A 27,136-nucleotide genomic window follows, 5' to 3' on the forward strand; every position below is an offset into this window, starting at 1 on the left:
AAGACACGCACGACCTAATGGATTATGGAACTACATTTCCCAGCAGCATCCGTTGAGTCTACGTCGTAACAGCTGATTGTCAAATAGGAAACTAACAATGTCAGCTGTGTGCGCAGACGGAAGGCTCTCGGCGATGGAGTGCGGAGAGAAATCATCTGTGCTTCGCTCGAGGTACGCTTCAAGTTCCTTAGCGGCAGTTATCAGGACTCCTGTTTATTTGTCTCTATACATAGTTAGCATTTTATCATGATGATAATGAAGCGTGACCTGTCTCGCGCGTGTCTAAAAGACTTTACAGATGCATACGTTAATCATAGGCATCTAGTTATATTCATAAGCGTCTTCTAAAATAACAATAAGTGTAGATACTTGTTTAGACATTATTATAAATGTATGGCCATGTTTATTTGTCTTTTTTAGTCTATTAGTATTATGTTGTGGGTCAGTCCACAAAACTACGGTCTTTAAATATGTTTAAAATGTATTTTCTTGAGAAGCATAGTGGTATATGACATGAAGCACATGGTGCCATGATTTGGCACTATGTAGTGTCTGTTATGACTTATATGCAATATCATCACCGTTATTTCACCTAATTATGTTTTCATTACACATGTTCGGTTGGTCATGTATAGTCTGGTGTTTTGAACTAAGACATAGAATAAGTTATTAAACTACAGAATAGTTTGCTATAAATAGATTCTAGAGTATAGTTCATATTTCTCGTCCTGTCCTGTGTGTTTGCGTCGAGGCGCGGCGCCGCGGTCCGCCGCCAGAGGGCGCGCTCATGTGACTTATGACGAGCAGGGCTCCTGGTGCTGTACACAGTCACACAGAGCCAGCTGCTGTTGGTGATGATCTCCATGTGTGTGAGCTGACATGCATGAGATTAAGGGTGGAAAGAGGACATCTTGACATTTGGTTGCGAAACCTTATAGGAGAAGAATATGTTTTATTGGTTATTTTTTATCACACTAAGTATTATACAGCACATATAGCATTGCGTCTATATGATTTTGGATCAGCTCTTCTGGGCTTTTTGATCTACCTCTTTTAGGTTGCTATATATACTGTACTGTACTGTTCAAAATTGGGCTCCGTAAGCTTTTTAAAAATAAATTATTACTTTAATTTATTATTATATTACTGTATTGATCTAAACTCATATTAAGGGTATTTATGATGTTACAAAATATTTCTGTTTGAATGATGAATTATGTTATTTGAAACATTCTATTCATCAAACAAATTCTGAAAAAAAAATGAATTGAACAGTCCAGAAAAAATAATTAAGTAACACAAATGTTTAAAACATTGAGTATAATAATCAGAGATTTTTCTTGAGCAGCAAACTAGAAATGATCAAATCAGCATATAAGAATGATTTCTGAAGGATCATGTGACACAGAAGACTGCAGTAATGATGCTGAAAATTCAGCTTTGATCATGGGAATAAATTACAGTTTAAAGTATATTAACATAGAAAACAGTTCTTTTAAATTTATAAAAAACATTGCTACTTTTGAATGGTAGTCTATATATGAATGCATAAATATACACCGATCAGGCATAACATTATGACCACCTTCCTAATATTGTTGGTCCCCCTTTTGCTGCCAAAACACCCCTGATCCGTCCAGACATGGACTCCACTAGACCCCTGAAGGTGTGCCGTGGTTTCTGGCACCAAGATGCTAGCAGCAGACCTTTAAGGCCTCCATGAATTGGACATCCCACAGATGTTCAATTGGATTGAGATCTGGGGAATTTGGAGGCCAAGTTAACACCTCAAACTTGTTGCTGTGCTCCTCAACACATTTCTGAACCGTTTGTGCTTTGCGGCAGGGTGCATTATCCGGCTGAAAGAGGCCATAGGCACCAGGGAATACAGTTTCCATGAAAGGGTGTACATGGTCTGCAACAATGCTTAGGTACGTAGTACATGTCTCCCAAAACATCACACAGCCTCCGCCAGCTTGCCTTCTTCCCATAGTGCATCCCTGTGCCATGTGTTCCGCAGGTAAGCAATGCACGCGCTCCCGGCCATCCGTGTGATGTAAAATAAAATGTGATTCATTAGACCAGGCCACCTTCTTCCATTGCTCAGTTTTCCAGTTCTGATGCTCACGTGCTTGGTGCGTTGGACAGGGGTCAGCGTGGGCACCCTGACTGGTATGAGGCGGCTCTGCAGCCCCATACACAAGAAACTGTGATACACTGTGAGTTTTCTGTTGAATCTGACCCACGTGCATCAGTGAGCCTTGGCCGCCCATGACCCTTTCGCTGGGTCACCTCTGTTCCTTCCTTGGAGCACTTTTGATAGATACTGAACACTGCAGAGACTGTGAACACCCCACAAGAGCTGCAGATTTGGAGATGTTTTGACCCAGTCATCTAGCCATATCACTCTTTGGCCCTTGTCAAACTTTATTATTAACTTTACTACTTTATCATGCCCAAAAAAAAAAGTCAATTTCTGCATATAAATGTTATGCCAAAAAGCTGAAAATCGTGTTGTATGCTCTTTCATGAGATTGGGATCGTCAACAACAATTAATTTGTTGGCTCTTGTAGGTTTTATAATTGGTAATACAACTTATTCATCACAATTGTTTACATTCATGCTACCCAGGAAATGTATAGTGAGTGAAAAGTACTTTAAAAGCATCTGTAATGCAATAAAGTAATTTTTTAAAGCCTTTTTAAAGCATTGCTTCATGGATTAAAAAAATAGAATAATAAATAATTTACATATCAGACAAAATTGCCTTGCATCAAATCCCTTTTAATATTAAGGTATTTAGAACAGAGCATCATACAAATCAGAAAATATAAACAGCTATACAGTTATAGGACAAAGTTTTACATATATGCCATTGTAATTTGTGATTTATTTTTTGAATTGTGGAGAATTATAAAACCCAAATTATAGTCTGGCCTGTTTTAGGCTTTTCCTTATTTTTATATCCATCATCCATATTTATCCATCAGTCATGGTGATAAAAAAATAAAAATACTCTCCTCATTGAACGTGCCTTTACAGAGAAATGCATCTTTACAGATTACATAATGAAATAGTTTCTATTTTCGATTTGAATTATTTCATTTTAAAGTAGCTTTCTATACATTTTATCTTGCTTGTGAGGCAATTCACTGAGTTTAGGTTCATTATTGTGAAGCACTCCTGCTCAAGACTGCAGAAAGTGCTTTATTTTATAAAAGCACAACATTTTGTTGATATTGATAAAGGTTGCTTCCACTTTAAAAAAAATGCAAGTGATTGCGCTTGCATCTCCATGTCCTGCAGAACGCACTTTAGCTTCCACTCTCACTTTTCCGTTACATACAAAACTGAACTATTTTTAATAGCTGAAACCGTAGTATAAGGTTTTTTGGGAGAACTGAATATATATATATATATATATATATATATATATATACAGTTTATCTGCTTATTTTTTAGAGTTAACTTGTTAATTTTGTGGAAACCTTGATAAAATATAAATAAAAATATAATAAAACATACTTTTTATGGATTTGCTACCATTTATGTGTGTATGACAACTATATTATCGTCATTTTTTGGGCTGATTCTCTTAATAAGTTTTGTGTACAAATAATGTTATCATAATCAGTTGTTTATATTATTATTAATTATTAACTATTATTTAATAGCTATACTAGTATTACTATAATAGTAAAACATCTAATTATTGGGAATTTGTAATACACACGTGACTCAGAGTTTTATATATGTTTGTGGATGTGCATGTGCTGTGACATTACATTCGGTTCTGGCTGGGAGACTGAGTTTCATCATGATGTTTGTGAGGGGTGTCCCGCGAGGAGGGCAGGTGGAGATACACGCCCCACAGGACAGGCTGGTTGATAAGGTGATGGCAGAGCCCTTGGGTGTAATGTAGAGAGCGCACCGAGCTCATGACACACCCAGCGTCACAGAGTCACAGCCTGATTTGTTTATGTTCCTCTCCTCTCGATCTCTCCAGTCACAGTGTCTCAGACAGACCAGCTGCCCCGTAAGAGGCCAGCGGAGGGGGCGTGTGCTCTGCGTGTTTCCAACCTGCTGCTATTAATACCACCCCCCAAACATAATCTGCAGGATAGGTTATCCTCTTACGTTTGTTGGCAGGGTCTATAGTAGCACGTTAGGGAGAAAGAAAGACCGAACAGTTTGTTTTGAATGGTCCCAGCTCACTAAACTCTTGAGACAGTGAAATCAAAACCAATCCGACGTAGAAAGCACAGTTTTGTTTTCCTCCCCTCTGCTTGACTTTCGTTTTCTTCCTGTTCTGTCGCTCTCCTCGGCTTGCCAGAGGGCAGGCTCTCTGAGTGTCTGTGCATGCGTGCGTCCCAGCGGTTATATTAGCGCTGATCTTTCTCTGGAGCTCTCGTCTGTCTGTCTGCGCGTCCATCATGAACACACTCCCAGCGTACTCGGGAGCCAGGATCTCAGGCTGCTGGGCTCTTAGGGCAGATGGAAGGTAGGTCTGGTAACTTGAAGTCATTTGCAGAGCATCTTTGTGTTTATCCTCAGGTGTGTTGGATGCTATTGAGTTGTTTTGTTGAGCAGTCTGTGCACATACTTGTATGGTAAACAGGACTCTGCTTTCTATGTTTGCTTGCTTAGCTCATTTGCATCTGATTTATGTATTTGCAGAGATCCTGAGTTTATGATTGGCACATCTGCACAATGGTGTTTTCTCATACTGTCCTTGAGTGAACTCATGATGCAAACCAGAAGTTGCTAATGTGCTTACGTTTAAGTATTTAAGTGATAGTCCACCCAAAAAAGAAAAATATGTCACGTTATTCATCCTCGTGTTGTTCTAGACCCATATGCATGACTGACTTCTGTGAAACATGAAAGGAGATGTTTTGAAGAATGCTCATACTGCTCTTTTCCATTAGAAATTCGACTGTATGAAATTCTTGGTAATTTTTTAAACCTTTATTTGCTGGTATTGTAACAGCATTGAATTACTCTACAAAATCAGGTTGATTTTGATTTACAAGCATTGCTAAAAGTTAAATAATAAAACAAGACACAGCAAGTAAACCTATATTTTTCAAACAGATTAAAGTACAAAAGAGCACAGCTATAAGAGAACAGTAATAAAGAATCAGAACATATTCAACCAATGTCTAGGTATAGTTTCAGGGTTGGCATGTTTTAGTGTAAACACTGTGAAACAAAAATAGGCTATGACATCTTTGAATATTTGGTGTAAGCGAATACATATCAAATACAAACATCTAAATGGAAACCTGAAAATACTGACCAATCTGAAATTCAAGAAGTTAAATTGCTCACCCAAAAATTACAATTTTCTGAACATTTACTCAACCTCAGGCCATTCAAGATGTAGATGAGTTTGTTTCTTCATCATCACTTGTTCAACAGTGGATCCTCTGCAGTGAATGGGTGCCGTCAGAATGAGTGTCCAAACAGCTGATAAAAACATCACGTGAAGCTGAAAATACCTTTTAATTTCTTGCCTCATTGCAATCTGTTAAAAATTATATGAATCTTGTAAATTATAGCCTATATTATCAACTCAAAATGGTTAAATTTGACAAGTTTTTTTTAGTTTGCATCATTCGATGTTACTGTTGGTGATAAAGTATATATATAGTTTACCTGTCATTTTAAGATTTTCACCGTAAAACCAATTTTAAGAGCTATTCAAGCTTAAGCTATTTTGTTTATGAAAGAAATGAAAAAGTAATGGAGATCTGAAGGAAATTGAATTTTCAAGACATTTACACCAAGAGACCATATTGATGCGTTGTGTTCCCTTTTTGGTATATTCCTTAAATTCTCTTTAGGCTACTTGGTCTTAAATTTACCAATAAAACCTGCCCAGAAACCCTGATCAAATGAATCTATTTGGCTGGTGCACTATATTCAAAGTCTCCAAGTCGTACGATAGCTCTATGTGAGGAACAGAATATTGTTACATTATTTACTGAAAATCCTGCCTTTTAAAGTTGTGGTCACCATACATCTTCATTCTGTAGATATTTAAGTGTGTAGCGCAGCTTGGATAATCTGCTGTAAATTCTCCTTTTGATTTCCACAGAAGAAAGACAGACACAGTAAATGAAGACAGACTGGAACTGTTCCTTTAAGAGAGACTTTTATGTATTGTACTTTACAAGTTTTTTTTTTTTATTATTATTTTTTTTCTGAAGATGTAAGGGCAGGGTCCATCGTTTGTCATCTTATCTGGTATCACGCAGATAAACTAGAAAGCCAAGGTGATCTCTGTTCACACAAACAGAAATTCAAAGGCACACTCACCACACAAGACATATTTTCTGCATGATAAACTTGCTTTATTCTAGTTTTAGTTGTACCTTAGTTTGTACAGGGTCAAGGTCGGGGCATCGTGGGTCAGGTATGTAATCATGTTTAGGGATTACGCAGTCATGCATCACATGATCTGACTGGTTTTTAAACCTATAGATGATTAGTTGAGAGAAGGCTGCGTGTTTTATTTCTTCTACTTAATGGACCGGTACATACATGCATCTTCTGTGGACATTTGGCTTTCCCGTGTGCTTCAGTAAGTATTTCTCTTGAAAGCTTTCAGTTTCTTGCTGCTTCTGAACTCAACTAAGTTCCTAAGGTGCGACGCACACTGCAATGAGTGTCTCTGAGGCATCCACCAGGTTTATCTTGGATCTCTTTCATTGATCCACAACTCAATTAGTCCAGAAATGCACTTAGAAACCATTCCAGCAATCAGAAACCAGAGCTTGTTTTCAACAACCAAATGCACCATTAGTTCATATTACTACAGGTAAATATTAATCACACGTGTAAGTGGTCACTTCACAGTCTATTTACACATGTATGTAACAGATAATAAAACTTATCAGCATATACACGTACTGTAAATTTATACTTATTATTTGAGTATTTACATATATTATATATATATGGACAATGTAATGTTTGGGATTAATATTGGGCTTTAAGTAGACAGTTATTCTCCAGATTTCTTGCTAGTACCTTTTATGTCTATATTTGGTCCCAAAAGTGGAATTATTTCCAGTTGTGATATGATTAAAGATGCATGCTTTATTTTAAAATGAATTAAAGGGATAGTTCACCCAAAAATGAAAATTCTGTAATCACTTACTCCCCACTTGAGGGTGTCAAGTCCCTCCATTGAAATCCAAGGCTCTGAAGAGACATGGTCACTTATTTATGAGGAACCGATTTATTTTGGCTTTTATTTGCATACAAACGTTGATCACCAGACGTGCATAGAGAACAACAATATGATAAATGAAAGCTCAACTATACTTGCTTTGCACATGAGAACGAACCTCAGGGCCTGAGAGTTATCTTTAATCAGGCTATGCTTCCACTGGCCATACGTATGTTTTCATTATTAATAACAAGGGATGAATTGCTTGTTTAGAGCTAAAACAGTAGTTCAAACTGAAGTCAGTTGCTTTGCTCAAGCAGAACTGTCATTAACAATTTATAACCGACATGACAACACCGATATTTCAATTGTCTCTGTTGCACTGAACATGTTGTACCACATTTACAGGTTCAGTGTAGTATGGGGCAGCTGTTGTTTGTGCCAGAGGCTACAATATACTACAACAGTTATAATACCACTCCTATCAGATCTTTCCTCATTGAGATAGATGAAGCTGAACTGTCTGTTATCTACATGGTTAAAGGTACTAATAGCTGCATGGAGACTTTGCCATGACAGTCGCTGAGTCACTTGATAACTTTGTACAGTTTGTGAACAGGAAGTCAGAATTGACACGGGAAATAGCCGGACATGACTTGTCTTCTTCACTGTATCTCATATCCTCTTTTATTTGTTTATATATAGTGGCGGTGGGGAAGGCTCTCTGGACAGGCTGCTCCCCTCCATCAGCACCAGCCTGTCTCCACGCAAGCGGACCACCAGCCAGTGCAAATCAGAGCCTCCGCTGCTGCGCACCAGTAAGAGGACCATCTACACCGCCGGACGCCCACCCTGGTACAATGAACACGGCACCCAGTCCAAGGAAGCTTTTGTTATCGGTCAGTGTATTAAAAAATCAGTGCTGGATCATACACCACCACAATCTTTGTTGACCATCGTCTCGTGTCTGTTTTTACCCACAGGGCTCTGTGGAGGCAGTGCCTCAGGCAAAACTACAGTTGCTCGTAAAATCATCGAGGCCTTGGATGTTCCTTGGGTCGTTCTTCTGTCAATGGATTCATTTTACAAGGTAACACGTCATCTCATTGGAAACCACTCGTTATTTTGCATCTGTGTGTCTTTTGTGAGACACAGTTTTGGAGACAGGGCTTGTGGTTTTGAAGTAAGCGAAATGGCTGAAAAGAGCATAATGGTTCAGATAGATGAATTTGTTCTTCTCTTACAATTCCTTGGCAAGACTGAAGTTATACGGTACATGAAAAACTGACCCAAAGCCTTGTGGTTTGTTAGGTTCCAGTGGCCGCATTCACAAAATTTAGATAATTTGAAGTAGTACAAAGTGGTTTTTCCACTTTTTCAACTTTAGTTAGTCTGTAATGTTTCTGCACTAGAGAAGACAATGAGTGTTATCCCTATGGCAGAGACACGCTAGTGTTCCCAAGACAGACGAGCTCAGACTGCTTACAATCATTTGGGTTTAAACCGCGCTCAAATTGATTTGATTTTGACTCAGTATTTACACTGAAGCTCACAGCCGGTGACTATGGTAAGGGGCATGACATTTCCCGACCAGGTGCCGAGTGCTGTCAATCACACACTGGCCCAGCTAGCCAATCACAGCACTTCTCATAATACAGAAGGCGGGCCTTCATTTGTTACAGGAACTAATCGAGCCTGAACACCATCACAGCTTTTATTGGTCAATGGTCGCCCGAGAGGCTGTCTGGCTGACAATTAAAGCAACCTGTCACAGTTTTTGTTCAGCGTCATGTTTGGGGGAATGTAAATGTGAGGACGAGGTCCCTACAATAACAGAACAGCATACAACCACACAATAATTCAGTCAAGAACTTTGTGCAGGTTTACTACAACAAGGGCACAGAGTAGAGTCTATGAGTTTAGTCGATCCTGATCAGCAATCAGTGTCACAGTTGTAAACATGACGGCTTTGTTTCCAGGTAAAGTTTTGGGGAATACAAAATATTCTAAGGTAGAAATTAAGAAGAAGAAAAAAATACTTAGGTACTTGTTGTTTTGAAATCTTATTTGACTTTTTTACTTGGATTGAATCAAAACTATCTTACAGTATATCTGAGCTTCTTCACAGTTTCAGAAAGGTAGGTCTAAAAATTTGGCAGGTTGTCATATATTTTCGCAATTTGTGGAAATCAGTGTGGAAATCCAGATGTGAGAATATAAAAACACTCATGCATCTGTTCATGTATGAGAGAGAGAGAGAGAGAGAGAGAGTGTGTGTAAACAGGAGCCATTAGTGTACTTCGAGTTGTATAATGCATTAAATCCTTGAGGCAGATATTCTAGACTAGTTAGGCATTGGTTTAAACAGTTCACCAGCTGTTGGTGCATAGCTGAAGAGGAATCATTACATTTGTGTGAGGTGGAAATGGCAGAATCACACAGCCAAAAAAGTAAATCCATGAGTGTGTGTTTGTGTACATGTACCTGTGTGTTAATGTTCCTCCTAAATTTAGTTCAGCTGACCTAAGCCATGTGCCCAGCAGGAGGACAGGGGGTAATAATACCGCACACACACGTCATCTGCTCAGTGGACTGGCACTGTGTCTGCATACAGAGTGGCAAAAACCTTCAACCTACTGTAAAGACCCAAAACATATCCCTCTATGTCATAAGATGTTCTCCTGTGTGTGTGTGTGTGTGTGTGTGTGTGTGTGTGTGTGTGTGTGTGTGTGTGTGTGTGTGTGTGTGTGTGTAATGTTTTTTTAATTGTGTAAACTAATACACCTCTAAAAATGCTTAAGTTTAAAAAACAAAAGGTGTGAGAGCAGTCTGTGTCTCTGTTTGTCCAATAATTCTGCACATCTGAATTATCTCTAATACAACGCACAAGCACTCAAAAATTTGGGGTTGTATGGTTTATTTATTTATTTATTTATAATGATTTAAAAAAATTGTGTGTTTTGTCTTTTATGCTTTTATGCTTTAATGCTTTTAAACTACATTTATTTGATAAAATATCCCTAACCCTAACAGTAAAAAAAGTCATAGTGTCAAGTATTATTAAAACAAAAAATAACTGCTTTCTTTTTGGATTTATTTTGAAATGCAATTTATTCCTGTGATGCAAAGCTAAATTTGATTCAAGTCTTCAGATCCTTCAGAAACCATTATAATATGCTGCTTAATATCTATTTACTGCTCGATTAACATTTCTTGTAGTTATTTATATTGAAAACCGTTGTGCTGCTTCATATTTCTTACATAAAGTGTTTTTTTTTCTTCTCAAGATTCTTGAATGATAGGAAGTTCAAAAGAACAGCTTTTATTTGAAATAGAAATCTTTTGTCACTTTTGATCAGTAAATTTAGCCTTGAATATTAATGAGTATTAATTAAAGCATTAATTTAAACCTAAGAAAAGTCCTGCTGTCTGACACCAAACTTTTGCATGGTAGATAATGATATATGTGCAATAATAATAATAATAATAAGAAGAATAATTAACTTTTATTTTCCCCATTTCTTATCCGATTGCTTTTGCTGTTGTTTTTATTGAGGTATTTAACCTCTCATGGCTGTGTGTTAGTGATTTTTATCATAATTAACCCCTCTGCATCACCTTTGGTGAAGACACTGTAGTGATAACAGCACTGCATTGCACAAAGCCTCCTGGCTGATGACGTTTACTAACTGCATGATTTGCAATGGCAACTGTGTGGAGGAAACTGGTGTTGTGTGTGTTGCTCAAGGACAGTGAGTTCATAGGTCAGCCCTTGTCTCTGTTGAACCTACATCCTTTGTTGCCAGCCTTGATCCCAGACGGGCAGGCCACACCGCTGGCAGATATTTGATCTGAAGTCCTCGGTGTAACCTCGGTGCGTCTTCTGTGACGTGTTTCCTGCAGGTTCTGACGGCCGAACAGCAGCTGCTCGCTGCTAATAATGATTACAACTTTGACCATCCAGACGCCTTTGATTTCAGTCTGCTGGTGCACACTCTCCGCAAACTCAAGCAGGGCAAGAGCGTGAAGATCCCGGTGTACGACTTCAACACACACGGACGGCAGAAAGAATGGGTGAGTGAGTGAAACACACACACACACACGGAGAGATTCCCAAACTGGGCTGTGGGTTCATGAAAAAGCTAAAAAGAAATCATATATATATATTTTTTTTATTTAATAAGTATAATTAAATCATAAAATATAAAATTTAAATAATTCAAAATAAATATTTAAATCATAAAAATAAAAAATGTATTTTTTTATTAAATAAAACATGTTAAATATAATTACATAAAAAAAAGAAAAATAAATCACAAAAATGTAAAATGTAAAATAATTGTAAAACGGAATAAAATCATTAAATTGTTAAATTAAAATAAATATTAAAATACATTTAAAACATTTTTTAACTGAAAATGAATTATTTTAAATAATACCTAAATATAACTAAATCATAAACATAAAAATAAAATAAACCATTTTAAAAACTAAAAGAAATCTAAAAAAATGCTTGCTTTAAAAAACGGCATGCCTTACCTGCAGTTTACTTGCATGTCATGTGACCATTAACCAAAACCAGACAGCCATGAACATGCAAATGTTGTTAAATTATTAAAATCAGGAGTACTTGAAGTAAATATTTTAGGTCAAAGGTCAAAAAACTTCAGTAAGCCCTGTTATATAAAAGCAAAAAAAAAAAAACTAACTTAGCTATCATAAGCTAATAAACACTGCATTAGCTTTTCCATGAACTATAATATTACATGATTTAATCTTATCATGTCAGCACACAAGCCTTCATCAATATTTATGTAAAGCCTGTGTTGAAATAAAGTTTGCTTTCTCTGCTAAAAAAATTTCAAGCACACAAAACAATTCTATAAAGAATAACTATTTTTCGAGCCGTTTTTAATGGATGTTTATCTGCTTGCAGAAAACGGTGTATGGGGCGAGCGTCATCATATTTGAGGGCATCATGTCCTTTGCAGATAAAGAGCTGCTGAAGGTAAAGCTGATCAGATCTGTCATGATGTGGTCATTTCTCCAGCTGGAGCTGATCTGGAGCGCCGTCTGTGTCTGTGTTTCAGCTGCTGGACATGAAGATCTTCGTGGACACCGATTCTGACATCCGGCTGGTACGGAGGCTCAGGAGGGACATCACCGAGCGCGGCCGGGACATCGAGGGAGTGATCAAACAGTACAACAAGTTTGTGAAGCCAGCCTTTGAGCAGTACATCGAGCCCACCATGAGACTGGCAGATATCGTGGTGCCTCGGGGTCAGTTCGCTCTGACACATGTCAAGCACATTGCATTATAGGAGACCGTCTCCTGATCTCTACTGCACTTTTGTGCGGTTTCACAGTGCACGTATTGCATACTGTAGCAGTAGTGCTAGTAGGATTTAGGAATGCTTAGCTTGAATTCCTGTTCTTCATTTCCTGTAGGTGGTGGTAACATGGTGGCCATTGATCTTATAGTGCAGCATGTACACAGTCAGCTGGAGGAGGTAAGATCCACAGACATGCTGAGAACATTTATATGAGCTTCCCTTTCTAATGCATCACTTCATTATGGTAGCTCTGGTCATGAAGAACTTCATGTGTGTTACATCGCCCCCTTCTGGGTCAAATATTTTACTTACAAACTCACTGTAAAGCAGTGCTTCTCAACTTTTACTAAATATATATATTTAATTAATTAATTAATTATTATTATTATTATTATTATTATTTTTTTTTTTTTGAAGTGTCTACATAGGTAAATTAACAAATTGAGGAAATAAAGAAAAATTATTTATGATTTTAATTAATTTCGATTTTAATGTGTTTATAATAATATTATATTAAAATATATTAATTTAAGTCAAGTTGGCAATATTGCAATCAATTTCAAGGGAAAATCATCCTTTTAATAAGATCACATTCTTTCACAGTTCTGCTGATTATGAATCTTACATTCATCTCGATTGTTGTTTTCCTGTGGTTTATTCGAGCAGTAATCAGAGTGCAGCTCATGAGAAGTAGTTTTAATAATTCTTATGGTTCTGGATTGGGAATGCTTTGCAGTGGACTAATATTTGTCATGTGGTGGTTTGTATCACTGACCGTAATATTGAAAAGCAAATGATATTACTCCTTTCCAGGCCCACAGGGAATCTGCGCTCACATATTTCTTCAAAATCCAAACACCCGTCCTTCAGAAATCTTTATGTTCCTGGCCTTTGTGTGTGTGTGTTGAATATTTGGATCCGTTTGATGATATTTCCAGTTATTAGTACAAATGTAATACTCTCAGCTCCCTGACATCAGAGATTTCCTCCTAAAATCAGCTCAGAAGAGTCCCTTTGAAGCAGATTCAGTGTGGGCCTGTTCATTTTCTGTAATACTGGTGACTGGTTTTGTTTGGCCGTGCTTCCTCACCGCACTGGATTGTTTTCTCATCTTCTCTTCCTCCCCTCGCGGTGGCACAGCGTGAACTCAGCGTCAGGTAGAGTAGCACTGCTCATCATCTCCTCACTTCCTGTCACTGGCTGCACAGCCGCGCTTCACAGAAGTGTCCCCTCAGCACTGATCTGGGCTCAGAACTGAGAATGATATTCACAGCAGTCTCAACTGCAGGAGAGAGAAGACTGGCCTCAGATCAGTCCACGGGGTAACTTCTACCATCCTCTGAAGGAATCTTCCTCCTCCTGAGCCCTGCTGCACTTCCTGTCCTGAACAAACGAGGGCAGCGTCTCTTTATGTTGACGGCTCCTTATAAGCGTTCAGCATCGGTCTGGTTCAGTTCTTTACATTTGAATGTCATGAAGACACATCTGACATATTTCACCCCAACATCATTCTGTTTTTAGCTGATTTTAATTTAATCCAGTGTTATTTCTGTATTGTTTATAGACTAATATTGTATTTTCTTTATATATATTTTGAATTAGCTTCTATTTTTATATTTTACATTTTCTTTGTAATTCTAGTTTCAGTCTTAGCAATTTCTTTAGGCCCATTTGTCAGTTTATTATTGTTTTAAAAGTAGTTCTGTATATATTAACTTTTATTTCAGTTTCAAATGTAGTTTTAGTGCTTTTTGTACATTAGTTTATATTCAATATTTAATAATAATAATTTAAAATATTTAAATATTAATTTAAAATGGATAATATTCAATCTCAAATACAAATATTTAATGTATAAATCATATATAAATTATAAATGATTTCATTTAATGTATTATTTATTTTAGATATTATTTGTTTTTTATTTGTTTTAGTGCTTAAATTTATTTCAGTTTTTTTATTAAGTTTTTTTTTCATGCAATATTTATTATTTATTGCGGCTTTATTTTAATTACTAAAAATGAGTTTCAGCTTTAGTTTTAGTTAACAGTAACAATATTAATATTTTTTTATTTTTTTATTTAATTTAGTTGATTTTTTTATTTTATTATAATTTTTTTTTTTTTGATTGTATTGTTAATGTAATTTTTAAATTGTATTTTTTTGAATATATTTTTATTTGATTTGATTTGGGGGTTAAATGTGACCCAGAAATGTTCTTGACTCATTTTTCAAGATCCTTCTTATTTTTCATTAACATGAAAACATTTGGCATTGTCAAAAAACTATAAAAGAGCCAAGCTTTCTTCTTACATGCAGACCCACACGGATATATTGACAGCTATGATGTTTGAGCAGCAGAGCATCATGGGATGGGCGTCTCATGACCTGATCTAATACGGGAGGATAGATGCTCAGTGCTGCAGTCAGGAGGGAGGCAGATACCTTCTGTTTTTCCATCCTTCAGAAACCCTCCCTGCATGCTGCGTCTAAAAATACTCCACTCTTCCTCCCCTTGACCTCTCTTTCTCTTACTTTCTCTTGCTCTCTCTATCTTTCCCCTCTTGTTTTCTCTCTCTCATGGTTGTCTCTGTAGCTATTGTTGAACACGGCGTTTTGCACGCACTCAAGTTTCCTATGTCTACTACAAAGAGTTTCATTTTTCCGATGGGCTAGAAACGACAGCTCATGAGAGTGTGTGTGAGAGAGAGAGAGAGAGAGAGAGAAAAGACAGAAAGGAGAGGAAGAGAGAGAGAGAGAGAAACATGAGGAAGTACAGCCCCCGACACAGGATGTAGCAGACCTTTGTGTAAGTGAGTGTGAATGAGAGGATGACAGCTACAACAGGACATTTTCTCAAGAAACCCAACAACCAAAGATGCATTTGCATGCTAGTGTCACAGCTTAAAGGAATAGTACACTTAAACAAAAATATGAATTAGTCATTTATTCACTTTCATGCAGTTTTTAACTCATATGACTGATTTTTGTGGGGCTTGGTATCACATAACTACTTCACAAGAGATGATATGTGTAGTGATGCATGACAATATGATACATGAATTGTGATTGAAACTGAGAGTTTGACTGAGAGTCCCTTCACTTTTCTTTTTCTGTACTATGGCTAGTCTTTCAAACACAAATGTAGGTATTTTTTAATGAAAATTAAGAGATATCCGTCGCTTAATTAAAAGTCTGTTCCACCAAAATGTTGATAATTAAAAAAAAATCATATAAACATTAAAAGCATTTCATTTAAATCAAACGGTTTAATATGTTCATATGATGAACACATTTAAGTTAGGCTTTTATTCTCTTGTAAACATTGATCATTGCACAGACATATCAAATATATTGAATGGAAACTCAATTAACATGCATGAGGGTGAGTAAATTATGACCAAAGTTTGTGGGTGCACTGTCCCTTTAAGACAAGGTCAGTGACATCAGACTTCATTTGTTCCATTACTAATCATCATTGGCATCTAAACTAACACGACTCGCCATATTTGAACATGCATGAAAGACTGAAATTTCCCCACATACCGTAAGGCTTCAGAAGGCTTGTATCACGCAACATTTCTAGGTTTTTTTATTTGTATTTTATTTAAGCAGCTGGGTTACTTTGCTCCTTTTGTATTCCGTGATGTCTACATTTTGGGGTGAACTGCACCTTTAAAATGAGTCCTAATCAGTGCTGGATGATTTGCCGTTCACAGCGGTCACACTCTTGTGACCACCTCGTCCTCTTTTACCTGATAGTGTGTGACGTCTCTCTTCTTTTCCCTCTCTTTCTGTTGTCGTCGTCTGTTTTTCTGTTGTTTGTCACTTCACCCACAGAGAAAGCTCCGCTGGGATATGTGAGGAGATTTGCTTATGATTTAATTTTGTTTTTCTGTTTCTGCTGTTGTATTACAAGCCAGAAGTAGAACAGCAGGGATCTTGGTGTGCTTTCCAAAGACTGCATATTGTCATTTCTAGGTTTTAATGAAGCAGTAATCTGATGAGTTTGTCAGAGTTTACATTGAAGGCATTGTTTTGTTTGTTGACAGGATGCAGTCTTTGACCAGACTTCTTGTGAAATTGAATCATGGGATACTCCCCCAAAAAAGCCTGACCTACTCAGAGCTCATAAAGCTGTGATTAACCAGTAGTTTGTAAGATGGAGTGAACAGTGGCTTCAAAAATATTTGAACACTTAGTGCAGTGTTTGGGCTCAGTTTATTTATTTATTTATTTTTTTATGTTGTTGAAAGAAGTCTCTTATGCTCAGCAAGACTGCATTTGTTTAATCAAAATACAGTAAAAATGGCAATGTTGTTTCAGGATTCAATATTGTTTCAGGATTCTCTGATGAATATAAAGTTAAAAAGAACAGTATTTATTTAAAACTGAGATATTTATTCAAATGATTCAAAGGTATTTTCTGTCAATTGATCAATTTAATGCATGCTTGCTGAATCAATGTATAATTTTTTATTTTTTTACATTAAAAAAATAATAACAACTGACCCCAAACTTTTGAATAGCAGTGTATCGAACCAAAATCAACAGCACCAGGACAATTTGTGACCCTGGACCCCAAAATCAGTCTTAAATCGCATGGGTATATTTGTAGCAATAGCCAACAATACATTGGGATTATAGGATTTTAGAAATTATAGATTTTTCTTTTATGCCAAAAATCATTAGGATATTAAGTAAAGAGTATGTTCCATTTTAAGATGTTTTGTAAATTTCCTACCGTAAATATATAAAAAGTTAACTTTTGATTAGTAATACGCATTGCTAAGGACTTCATTTGGGCAACTTTAAAGGCGATTTTCTCAATATTTGGATATTTTTGCACCATCAGATCAAATAGTTGAATCTCGACCAAATATTGTCCGATCCTAATAAACCATACATCAATGGAAAGCTCATTTATTTCGAAAAATGTACACTTTTGACTGGTTTTGTGGTCCAGGGTCACATTTATGTACAAAACATTTCACAAGTAACGTAAAATGTAAAACAAATACGATGGCAAAAAGTGTCTACATTTTGAGGCCACCATAGATATATATATATATATATATATATATATATAACTAATTCATAAATGGGTCAGTTTATCATTTGGGGATTATCCTTTGGTCATATAAATCATTTCTCTATGCTTCTAAATCCTCGCTTTGCACACGGCTCTAACATTTGAATGATAGTGTTTGGATGACACTAGTAGTCATTGTGTGAGCATGTGTCTCTGTCCGCATATGTAGTGTTGGAATGAACGTACCGGTTTAATCCACTGCGTTGATGACTTCCTGTCTGTTTCTGTCTCTCGCCGGTGATGATGCTAACAGGGCGGCGCTGGCGTCTGCCCATCAGGCCCAGCCCCTTCCACAGACCCTCAGTGTTCTGGAGAGTACACCGCAGGTCCGCGGCATGCACACCATCATCAGGTCAGACACACACACACACACTTAAAGTATCCAGACTAACCATACAGCATCCCGTATGAATGTTCAGCTGTCAAATAACATGGAAGGATGCTTTTAATGCTTTTAGTTAAATATTTGTATTTAATGTCATCTGTAGGCTAGGGCTACTTCTCTACTGGTCTCGCTTCAAAACCCATAATTTATATTTAACACCCAGCCCAATAGAGTACTAAAATATGTATTGTGCAAAAGTCTAACAATATACCTTTTTTTTTTTTTTTTTTTTTACATGATATATAAAGAGAAAATTCAGTTTTGTGAATGCAAACAGCAGCAGACTGTGACATCATATCCTATGATGTGCAACTGGAGTAAATCTGTGTTAGTGAGCACTACTCCTTTGCAGAGAGAATCCATCCACCTCACAGGTGTAGCATATCCAGATGCTGATTAGACAGCATGATTATTGCACAGCTGTGCCTTAGGCTGGTCACAATAAAAGGTCACTCTAAAACATGCAGTTTTATCACACAGCACAATGCCACAGATGTTGCAAGTTTTGAGGGGGTGTGCAATTTGCATCCTGACTGCAGGAATGTCCACAAGAGCTGTTGCCCGTGAATTGAATGTTCATTTCTCTTCCATAAGCTGTCTCCAAAGGCGTTTCAGAGAACTTGGCAGTAAGTTCAGTGTAATTTAAAGGATGACAATGTCAAAATTCAACATAGTACAGTATACATATATTCAGGTTCGGATTCCGGTTCCATTTAAATGAACTATTATTATGTTTTTTACTATTTTACCTTCACTGAATGTAATGTTGCTGGAAGGTGGTAAGTAATGTTGAGTAATGCTAGTCCATCAATGAGCAGATAATTTTTTTACACAATCAGTAATGTTTTGCTTTTCAAGCAGGAATAAAATGGTTGGCCAAATAGTCCCTTGAGGTTTAAGACACTTGTTAATTTCCCTAAATTAATGAAATATAAAGTGTTATACTTATAACCATGTATACACACTCCATAAAGCCCCTATTTTACAAATAATAATGCAGTCAGGAGATGGTGTGAGTGGTTTCCACATGTTTCCACCTGTACACCAAATAATCTAACCCTCATACTTAACAATAGTAATCTGTTTATTTAGTGGTCCAATTACAGTATGGGACAGATATAATGTAATTTAGTCATGGTTGGTGCTGTGTGTTGTCGGTACATGTACAGTTTATCAAAGGCGCGAGTGCGTGTACAGTCATGGGAAACGATGTGTTCGTCAGTTAAGACGAGATGTGTCTGTGGAGTGTGCATCATAGGAAACAATGTGTTGAGTAATTAAAGAGGCTGGGGGGCATTGATGTTATTTGGTTTGTGACCTCCTTTATGGGAAATGCCAGGCTGCTCATGCCGCTTGGTCAGATGTCGCACCAAAACCGTTCGATTAACCGAAACTTAGAAATTGCTTACAGTTCTTTTCTTTTCAAAAACCAAAGTCAAAACAAACGTGGCAGACTTGTTCAGATTACAAAACAGGTGCTTCTCATTAAATCAGAATGTTGAAGAAAAGTTCATTTATTTCAGTAATTCAACTCAAATTGTGAAACTCATGTATTAAATAAATTAAATGCACACAGACTGAAGTAGTTTAAATCTTTGGTACTTTTGATTGTGATGATTTTGGCTCACTTTTAACAATAACCCACCAATTCACTATCTCAACAAATTAGAATAAAATGACATGCCAATCAGCTAATCAACTGAAAACACCTGCAAGGTTTCCTGGGCCTTCAAAATGGTCTCTGACAATCATTGACACACTTCACAACAAAAAAAAAAATACTTCATAAAACCAATTAAACAAAAAAAAAAAACATATAGTCAATCGTTGGCCTTCTGGAAAGTATGTTCATTTACTGTACATGCACTCAATACTCCCAATACACCCCTCAATACACCCATAGATTCTCTCTGGGGTTCAGGTGTGGTGAGTTCGCTGTCCAGTCACGCACACCAACAGCATGGACATTTAACCAACTTTTGGTGCTTTTGGCTGTGGGCAGGTGCCAAATCCTGCTGGAAAATTAAATCAGCATCTTCAAAAAGCTGGTCAGCAGAAGGAAGCATGAAGTGCTCCAAGATTTCTTGGTAAACGGGTGCAGTGACTTTGGTTTTCAAGAAACACAATGGACCAACACCAGTAGATGACATTGCACCCCAAATCATCACAGACTGTGGAAACTCAACACTGGACTTCAAGCAACTTGGGCTATGAGCTTCTCCACCCTTCCTCCAGACTCTAGGAGCTTGGTTTCCAAATGAAATACAAAACTTGCTCTGATCTGAAAAGAGGACTTTGGACCATTGGGCAACAGTCCAGTTCTTCTTCTCCTTATCCCAGGTAAGATGCCTCTGACATTGTCTGTGGTTCAGGAGTGGCTTAACAAGAGGAATATAACAACTGTAGCCAAATTCCTTGACACGTCTGTGTGTGGTGGCCCTTGATGCCTTGATGCCAGCCTCAGTGCATTCCTTGTGAAGTTCACTCAAATTCTTGAATCCACTTTGCCTGACAATCCTCATAAGGCTGTGGTTCTCTTGGTTGGTTGTGCATCTTTTTGTTCCACACTTTGTTTGTTCCACTCAACTTTCTTTTAACATGCTCGGATACAGCACTCTGTGAACAGCCAGCTTATTGGCAATTAATTTTTGTGACTTACACTCCTTGTGAAGTGTGTCAATGATTGTCAGAGACCATTTTGAAGGCTCAGGATACATTTGCAGGTGTTTTGAGTTGATTAGCTGATTGTCATCATATTCTAATTTGTTGAGATAGTGAATTGGTTGGTTTTTGTTAAAAGTGAGCCAAAGTCATCACAATTAAAAGAACCAAAGACTTAGACTCCTTCAGGCTGTGTTCATTGAAATTATTTAATACATGAGTTTCACAATTTGAGTTGAATTACTGAAATTAAATTTTCCTCGACATTCAGATTTTTTGAGAAGCAACTGTATACAGTAAAAATACATATTTGGGTCATATATTCTAAGACGTAGGTTAGAATCTGTGATAGCACAGTACAGTAAATATTCACACCGGTGGATACTCCACCATACCATACTCCTCAAAACATTAGATTCATCCACACTGGAGTCACACCGGAGCACAACCCACACAAGGAAGATAATTCTGCAAACAGCTGCAATTGAAGGTTTTCAAACAGATGGCGACAAAGAGGAAAAACTGACGGACTGCAGCTTTAATCTTAGTTTTGTTTTTGATTTTAATTTGTTCGTTTTTTGCTTTTGAATTTTTTTTATTTTTATTTTTTTATGTTTTATGTTAGTTATTTTTTGTTTTTGGTTTTGCTTGTTTGTGTATATTTAAAAAATATAGATTTTTATTTTTTGGTTTATTTATTTGAAATTTAGCTTTCTCTTATTGGGTGGAAATAGTCCCTCCTCCTCATGCTACCTGTGACCAACTACCAATGTCAAGAAGCAGAACACAGTGGCTGAAATGTACTCATTTTGAAAGTTATTTTTTTTTCTTTGCTTTCGTCCATGTCACAGGCTGTGCGCGGTAATGCCAGGCTATAACGCAAACGGCTATTGCATACTAAAAAAGGGCAATCACTACTATATTTCCTGCCTAAATGGCTGTTAGGAAAATGAAGTTGGTCCATTTGTTTTATAGTCTGAAATTTCTGATGAATGTTAGGTTTACCAGTAAAAGTATGTATATTTTATAAAATCTTATTTTACACGGTAATAAAAAAAATCTTCCATGTTAATTTGAATGTTTTGAACACAAATAAACACAGGACTGTGTTTTGTCATTCATGCTCGTGTTGCAGAAATAAAGAGACCAGTCGAGACGAGTTCATCTTCTACTCCAAGAGGTTAATGCGGCTCCTCATCGAGAGAGCGCGGTCCTTTCTTCCATCACAGGTGAGAAAATGGAGGGATTGCTGGGAAATCTTTAGATCGACCTAATAACAGCACACAAATAGATTTGAGCGTGTGGGTATGGAGGTCTCGTCTTGAACATGGAAACTTGTCTCACTTGTCCACCGCAGTGGAAACTCAGACTAACAAGATCAATGTGATAGAAATCGGCTTAGCAACACACAGCAGCAACACAGCGACCTTTACACTTAAAATGCTCACAGGAGAAGTGCAGTGAGCTTCATGATGTTGCTGCTGACATTTTACTGTGGCTTTTAATCAGAGAGGAAGATCAGGTTAGCTACATATATGCTTGGACAAAAACAACTTGATGTTACAATTGTCTGTTATCTGCTGCAGGTTCACATTGTTCAGACCCCACAGGGAGAAGATTACGAAGGCCGAACCTTTCATGGGAAGAGGGTAAGAATATAATGTGCCACTATTTTTTCTGACATTCTTGGTAGTTCAGCCTGATCAGTCTGCTTGTTTCAGGGTTTTCTCCGTCATATACTGTAGAAATGTCTTTGTTCTCGGTTCTGTAGAGAAGTTTAGGCCCTAAAAAGGAAATCTGAAGATCCTCCCTCTTCTTCGTTTTAAACAGATTACGGGTGTGTCGATTCTCAGGGCGGGAGAGACCATGGAGCCCGCGCTTAGGGCCGTGTGCAAAGACGTCCGCATCGGCAAAATCCTCATCCAGACCAATCAGGACACAGGAGAGCCGGAGGTAACGCCCCTTTCCACTTTTACTACCCCCTAAAATTTACACACAGCAGATAATCAGATAACATTTATTTGTAACACTTTAGTTTATGGACTAATTCTCACTATAAACAAGTTGCTTATTAGCATGCCTATTATTTACATATTGGCTGTTTATTAGTGGCTTATTCTGTATAAACATATTTAGATCCCTTAATCCACCCCATACCTAAACTTAACAACTACCCTACTAACTATTAATAAGCAGCAAATTAGGAGTTTGAGGCAAAAGTAAAAGTTAATAGTCAGAGTTGGTCTCCAAACTAAAGGGTTGCCTTTTTGTTTATTTATTTAAATGGTTTTATTTTTGTTAACATCCCATTATCTATACAAAATGTTTTCTGAGCGAGACATTTCAGTTTTACTGTATTTTGTGTCATTAGTGCAGTTTTTATTTAATTAATTATTATTTAAAAAAATATTTTGTCATTTTTTTATTTTAGTGTATTTTTTAATTGTCAGTCAATTAATTCATATTATGATCAATCTTAATTTATTAATAGTTAATGTTCAGTTTCTATTCTAGGAAAAAACAAACAAAATCAGATTTGTGTGGTTGACACGCAGTGGAATATGTGCACTGTACTTCACAACATGATGCAGCTTGTCACAATCTGTGTGTGTGTGTGTGTGTGTGTGTGTGTGTGTTTGAGTATCTCTCTTATCTCTGTAAAAAATACTAAAGCCGGTGTTCTGCCTTCAGCCATTTTGTACATTAATTTTTTTTTTTTTTTTTTAAGAAATTGCATTGAATATTTAAATAATGGCATAAACTCACTTGCTCATTTTTATTGTAATTTGATGGATTAATTAATTTAGACACTTTGCTGCTGCACATTGAAGCTGTCTTTTATGTTCCCGTCCAGCTGCACTATTTGCGTCTGCCCAAAGACATCAGCGAGGATCATGTGATTCTGATGGACTGCACCGTGTCCACCGGAGCGGCTGCCATGATGGCCATCAGAGTTTTGCTTGTAAGTCTGCATTCGAACCTTTTCTCGTGCACACAACTGCAACACCTTTGCCGTCTAATGGAACTGATAGTGTGCAGCGGCACAGGCACACACGCCCACTCAGGCACCACATGTAGAGCGGCCCGGTTTGTTTGTCTGTCCGTGTAGGCGTATCAGAGAAACCTCACTAGCTGACAGTGGCCATGCAGCATGACATAACTTTACACATTCTCACAGATTAATTCTGCAGTTGTGCTGAGGCTGAGCCGTATTTATCCGTTTCTAAGGCCATTTTTTTGCACTGCTGGAAATAACAAAATAAACTTGTAGAGAACACACTACTTTCATGAGTTTATTTTAAATGGAATTAATCTACGAATGATGAACATGCATGATCTAAAAAAACACTCCACATCTAAAATGATGTATTATGTTTAATAATGTGGTGAAATTTTTTTTTTTGGAAGTAAATGGCACACTGTTGCCTTCTTGATGAACAAGTACAGTAACTTTTTGTTTATTGGCTTTTTGCTTGAGATTGGAAAGTGGAGAAGCACTAGGAAGTACAGACAGAGAGTGGAGGAACGGGACTGTTTTCTTCATGAGGTGTGTGTGTGTGTGTGTGTAGGATCATGACGCTCAGGAGGATAAGATTCTGCTGGTGTCGCTGCTGATGGCTGAGATGGGTGTCCATTCTGTGGCCTACGCCTTCCCTCAGGTCAAAATCATCACCACCGCCGTCGACAAGAAGGTCAACGACCTGTTCCACATCATCCCTGGCATAGGTGAGACTGAACCCCAGCTTTACTTCATCGACAGCTTGAGTGCGGCCTTTTGTCGTAATAGTTATACACAAAGGGGCCATTCTCACAAAACCATCAAGAGCATGTCTGGGTCATGTTTCACCCCAAATCACAAGAAGCTAAATGTGAAAAATGTATACATTGCTTAAAGGAAAGTGAAGGACCTGTTAAGGCTTTTAGCATTGTGACATTTGTTTTCATGGTTATAAATTCATGTAATGTTGTATATTAACCCCTTTGACCTGGATGGTCCCGCCAGTGTTCAGTGTGTCACATGATCAACTGAAATTCAAATCTGCTTTCCCGCTTTGAGTGACACTGAACCAGAGAGAGACTCGCTCAGCGCCTGTCGTCTATCACAACTGTTCAGTATTTTCATACACTTGATGTTCATTTTAGGTTTCGGCATTTAAATACACTAATACTAAAAATACTATGGAAGATTACTCTTGAGGGGAGCTGAGTTAGTTTACGTGTTTTAAACCCAGCAGACTCTGATTCTCAGCATTGCAGTCTAAACTAACATCAACTAATACTGCAAATGTATTTAAAAGGATTTAGTTACTTACATGTATTTGAGAAACGGATTAACAGATATTTTACAATCTGGTTAACCAGGGTGTGAAAAAAAAAAAAAATTATGTAAATGTACAACATCTTAAAATATTGTATCTTTCTTTTTATGTTATTTCTGTACTTCATGTATTTTGTAACTCTGTTTTTGCTATGAAAACAGCATCAGATGCTGATATGGCATTCAAATTTGAATTACTTTTACCAGTTTGTAAATTATTTTAATAAAAAGGAAATAAAATCGATACATCAGTCATACAGCAGAGTTATTACCAGTGTGGCAAACTTGAACAACTCACACAGGAGGCTCAGATAAAATATTAATATTCCTTTTAAAATATTGTAAACTAATTATATTACACACACACACCCTTGTTTAAAAGTCTGGAGTGAGTAAGATCAGTAGATTTGAATTCAATTTGAATGCAAAAAAAAATTAAAATAAATGAGAATCTGGTTAGAATAATGAAAATCACAACTCTAAAACATCCAGACACATTACAGTAGTTGAGCACTTTTTCATCAAACTTTTAATGTTCATAAGAATTATCATAAGCAAAAAAATGTTAGAAATACCTAAACATCTATTCATTGAAAATTTAGATTATTATTATTTATTTATTTTTTTTATTATTATTTTTTTTTCAGGAAATTTTGGGGATCGTTATTTTGGCACGGATGCACCCCCCGACTGGAGTGATGATGACATGGATGAGCCCAGCTGCTGACCGCGTCTCACGATAATCACGCCCCATATTTCTACATTCTGAGAGATTTTTATACTTTTTGACACTCCCAAGCTGAAGAATTTTCTGTGAAGGTTTTTATTTATATTTTATTTTTCTGTGAGCTATTTAATTAATCATCTAAATCACATGCAGTTGATTCATTGCCTTATGCGTTTTCTGCCACTTTTGTAATCTGCTGTAGTAGTATTTCTGGCATGTGAACACAGTATGTTCGGCGTACATGTCACTTTTATTATTGTGCTCCGTTTCATGCAGCAGTCGAGCACTCAAAGTGCCGCCTTGCTGCACTAAGAAAGTGAATTTCTTTGAAGGACCACTTCTTCGGAAAATATGTGTGGGCGTTGCTTTCTCGCTTTACCTGCAGACGGCTGCTGACCAAACCACAGGCTCTTAACAATTACACTTTCACAACAGAGCACTGCGTTCTGTACAGAAGCCTAAACATTGGAACATTTTTCTCAAATCCACAGCTGACAGCATGTTAAATGTAAAAATGCTCTCTGTTGTAGATCATCTCTAATCAAAGGACATTTCAAGTTTTGTTTTTGATCTTCGTGAAAAGCTTGTGTTCTGCGATGAGTTTGATCACATGTTTTGTTCAGTTTTTTTTTTTTTTTTTGACACGCATAAGTGCAATGTCTTCCATCTGTCCAGCGAGTCTATAGCTGCCTTCACCATATATGGCTGACATCTGCTTGATGTTTGCTGTCACATCAAGATCATTACAAGAACAAAACTAGCCCACAGGAAGTGTTGGTGTTTGACCTGAAATTCAGCCAAATGAGCGTTATGCTTGCTCTTATTATGGATGACGCATTGAGATATCTTTGTTTTATCATTTTCCCCCACTGAGAAAAGTACCTACCCTAAAGAAATGAGTTCATCATAGAAGTATAGTGGTATGTGTGTCGTTTATTTGATTTCTACTGACTTTAAATGTATATTTATAGTTAAACAAACAAAAAAGAAAGAATAAAAAAGAACAATATTGTGTTAATGTGAGAGCACTGAGATCTGCGTTGATAAAGGCAAGGCCTAGTGAATGTACCTGCTGTGACTTTTGCTCCACAACAGGAATAAAAGTCTGTGATTTGGGCCGAGCTGTTTATTTTATTGCCTTGTCATTGCACACATTCTGGAATACTTCATTCTGATTGGTCAGTCTGACATTTTTTGTGTAATGATTGCTACACTGTGTAATTGACTGTTGTTCTAGATGACAGTCTTTCATACCCACAGTCTGTCTCACCTCGCATAATAAATTCATTTCAACTCAAGTCAGTGTTTGATGCTCGTTTATTGATCTATCTGATTGAACTGAATGGGCAGTGTAATAAATGGGATGAGCTTTATGTAATGATCACTGTAAGCGTTGTGTGTAAATATAAATGTACACATACATACAGTACTGTTTAAAAGTT

At 37.1% G+C, this 27,136-nt stretch overlaps 1 protein-coding gene across 5 annotated transcripts; it reads left to right on the forward strand.

Annotated features, from left to right (window-relative positions):
• The first annotated feature begins 89 nt into the window (after positions 1-89).
• LOC113075738 (uridine-cytidine kinase-like 1) lies at positions 90-26,992 on the forward strand. Of its 5 annotated transcripts, none has more exons than XM_026248429.1 (16): positions 147-171; positions 4,335-4,502; positions 7,884-8,077; positions 8,162-8,268; positions 11,082-11,252; positions 12,115-12,186; positions 12,269-12,458; positions 12,627-12,688; positions 13,652-13,668; positions 17,857-17,955; positions 21,785-21,878; positions 22,236-22,298; positions 22,480-22,602; positions 23,504-23,611; positions 24,219-24,375; positions 25,615-26,992. In XM_026248429.1, the coding sequence occupies exons 2-16, from the start codon at positions 4,435-4,437 to the stop codon at positions 25,692-25,694; spliced, it is 1,605 nt and encodes a 534-aa protein (XP_026104214.1). In that variant the 5' UTR covers positions 147-171; positions 4,335-4,434; the 3' UTR covers positions 25,695-26,992. The 5 variants fall into 5 exon arrangements, with proteins under 5 accessions (XP_026104212.1, XP_026104211.1, XP_026104214.1 ...); XM_026248428.1 differs by lacking the exon at positions 13,652-13,668 and adding an exon at positions 16,352-16,371 and having other exon boundaries at positions 149-171; XM_026248427.1 differs by lacking the exon at positions 4,335-4,502 and having other exon boundaries at positions 90-171.
• The last annotated feature ends 144 nt before the right edge of the window (positions 26,993-27,136 follow it).

Source organism: Carassius auratus, unplaced genomic scaffold (genome assembly GCF_003368295.1).
Source record: "Carassius auratus strain Wakin unplaced genomic scaffold, ASM336829v1 scaf_tig00017588, whole genome shotgun sequence".
In the NCBI taxonomy this organism is placed as follows: Eukaryota; Metazoa; Chordata; class Actinopteri; order Cypriniformes; family Cyprinidae; genus Carassius; species Carassius auratus.

Excerpts from the sequence above, each read along its gene's own strand:
- LOC113075738 (XM_026248426.1), top strand. The coding sequence starts at position 98 with ATGTCAGCTGTGTGCGCAGACGGAAGGCTCTCGGCGATGGAGTGCGGA. Across the intron at positions 12,187-12,268 it reads CAGATAAAGAGCTGCTGAAG|CTGCTGGACATGAAGATCTT; the intron begins GTAAAGCTGATC and ends TCTGTGTTTCAG. Across the intron at positions 16,372-17,856 it reads AGAAAGCTCCGCTGGGATAT|GGCGGCGCTGGCGTCTGCCC; the intron begins GTGAGGAGATTT and ends TGATGCTAACAG.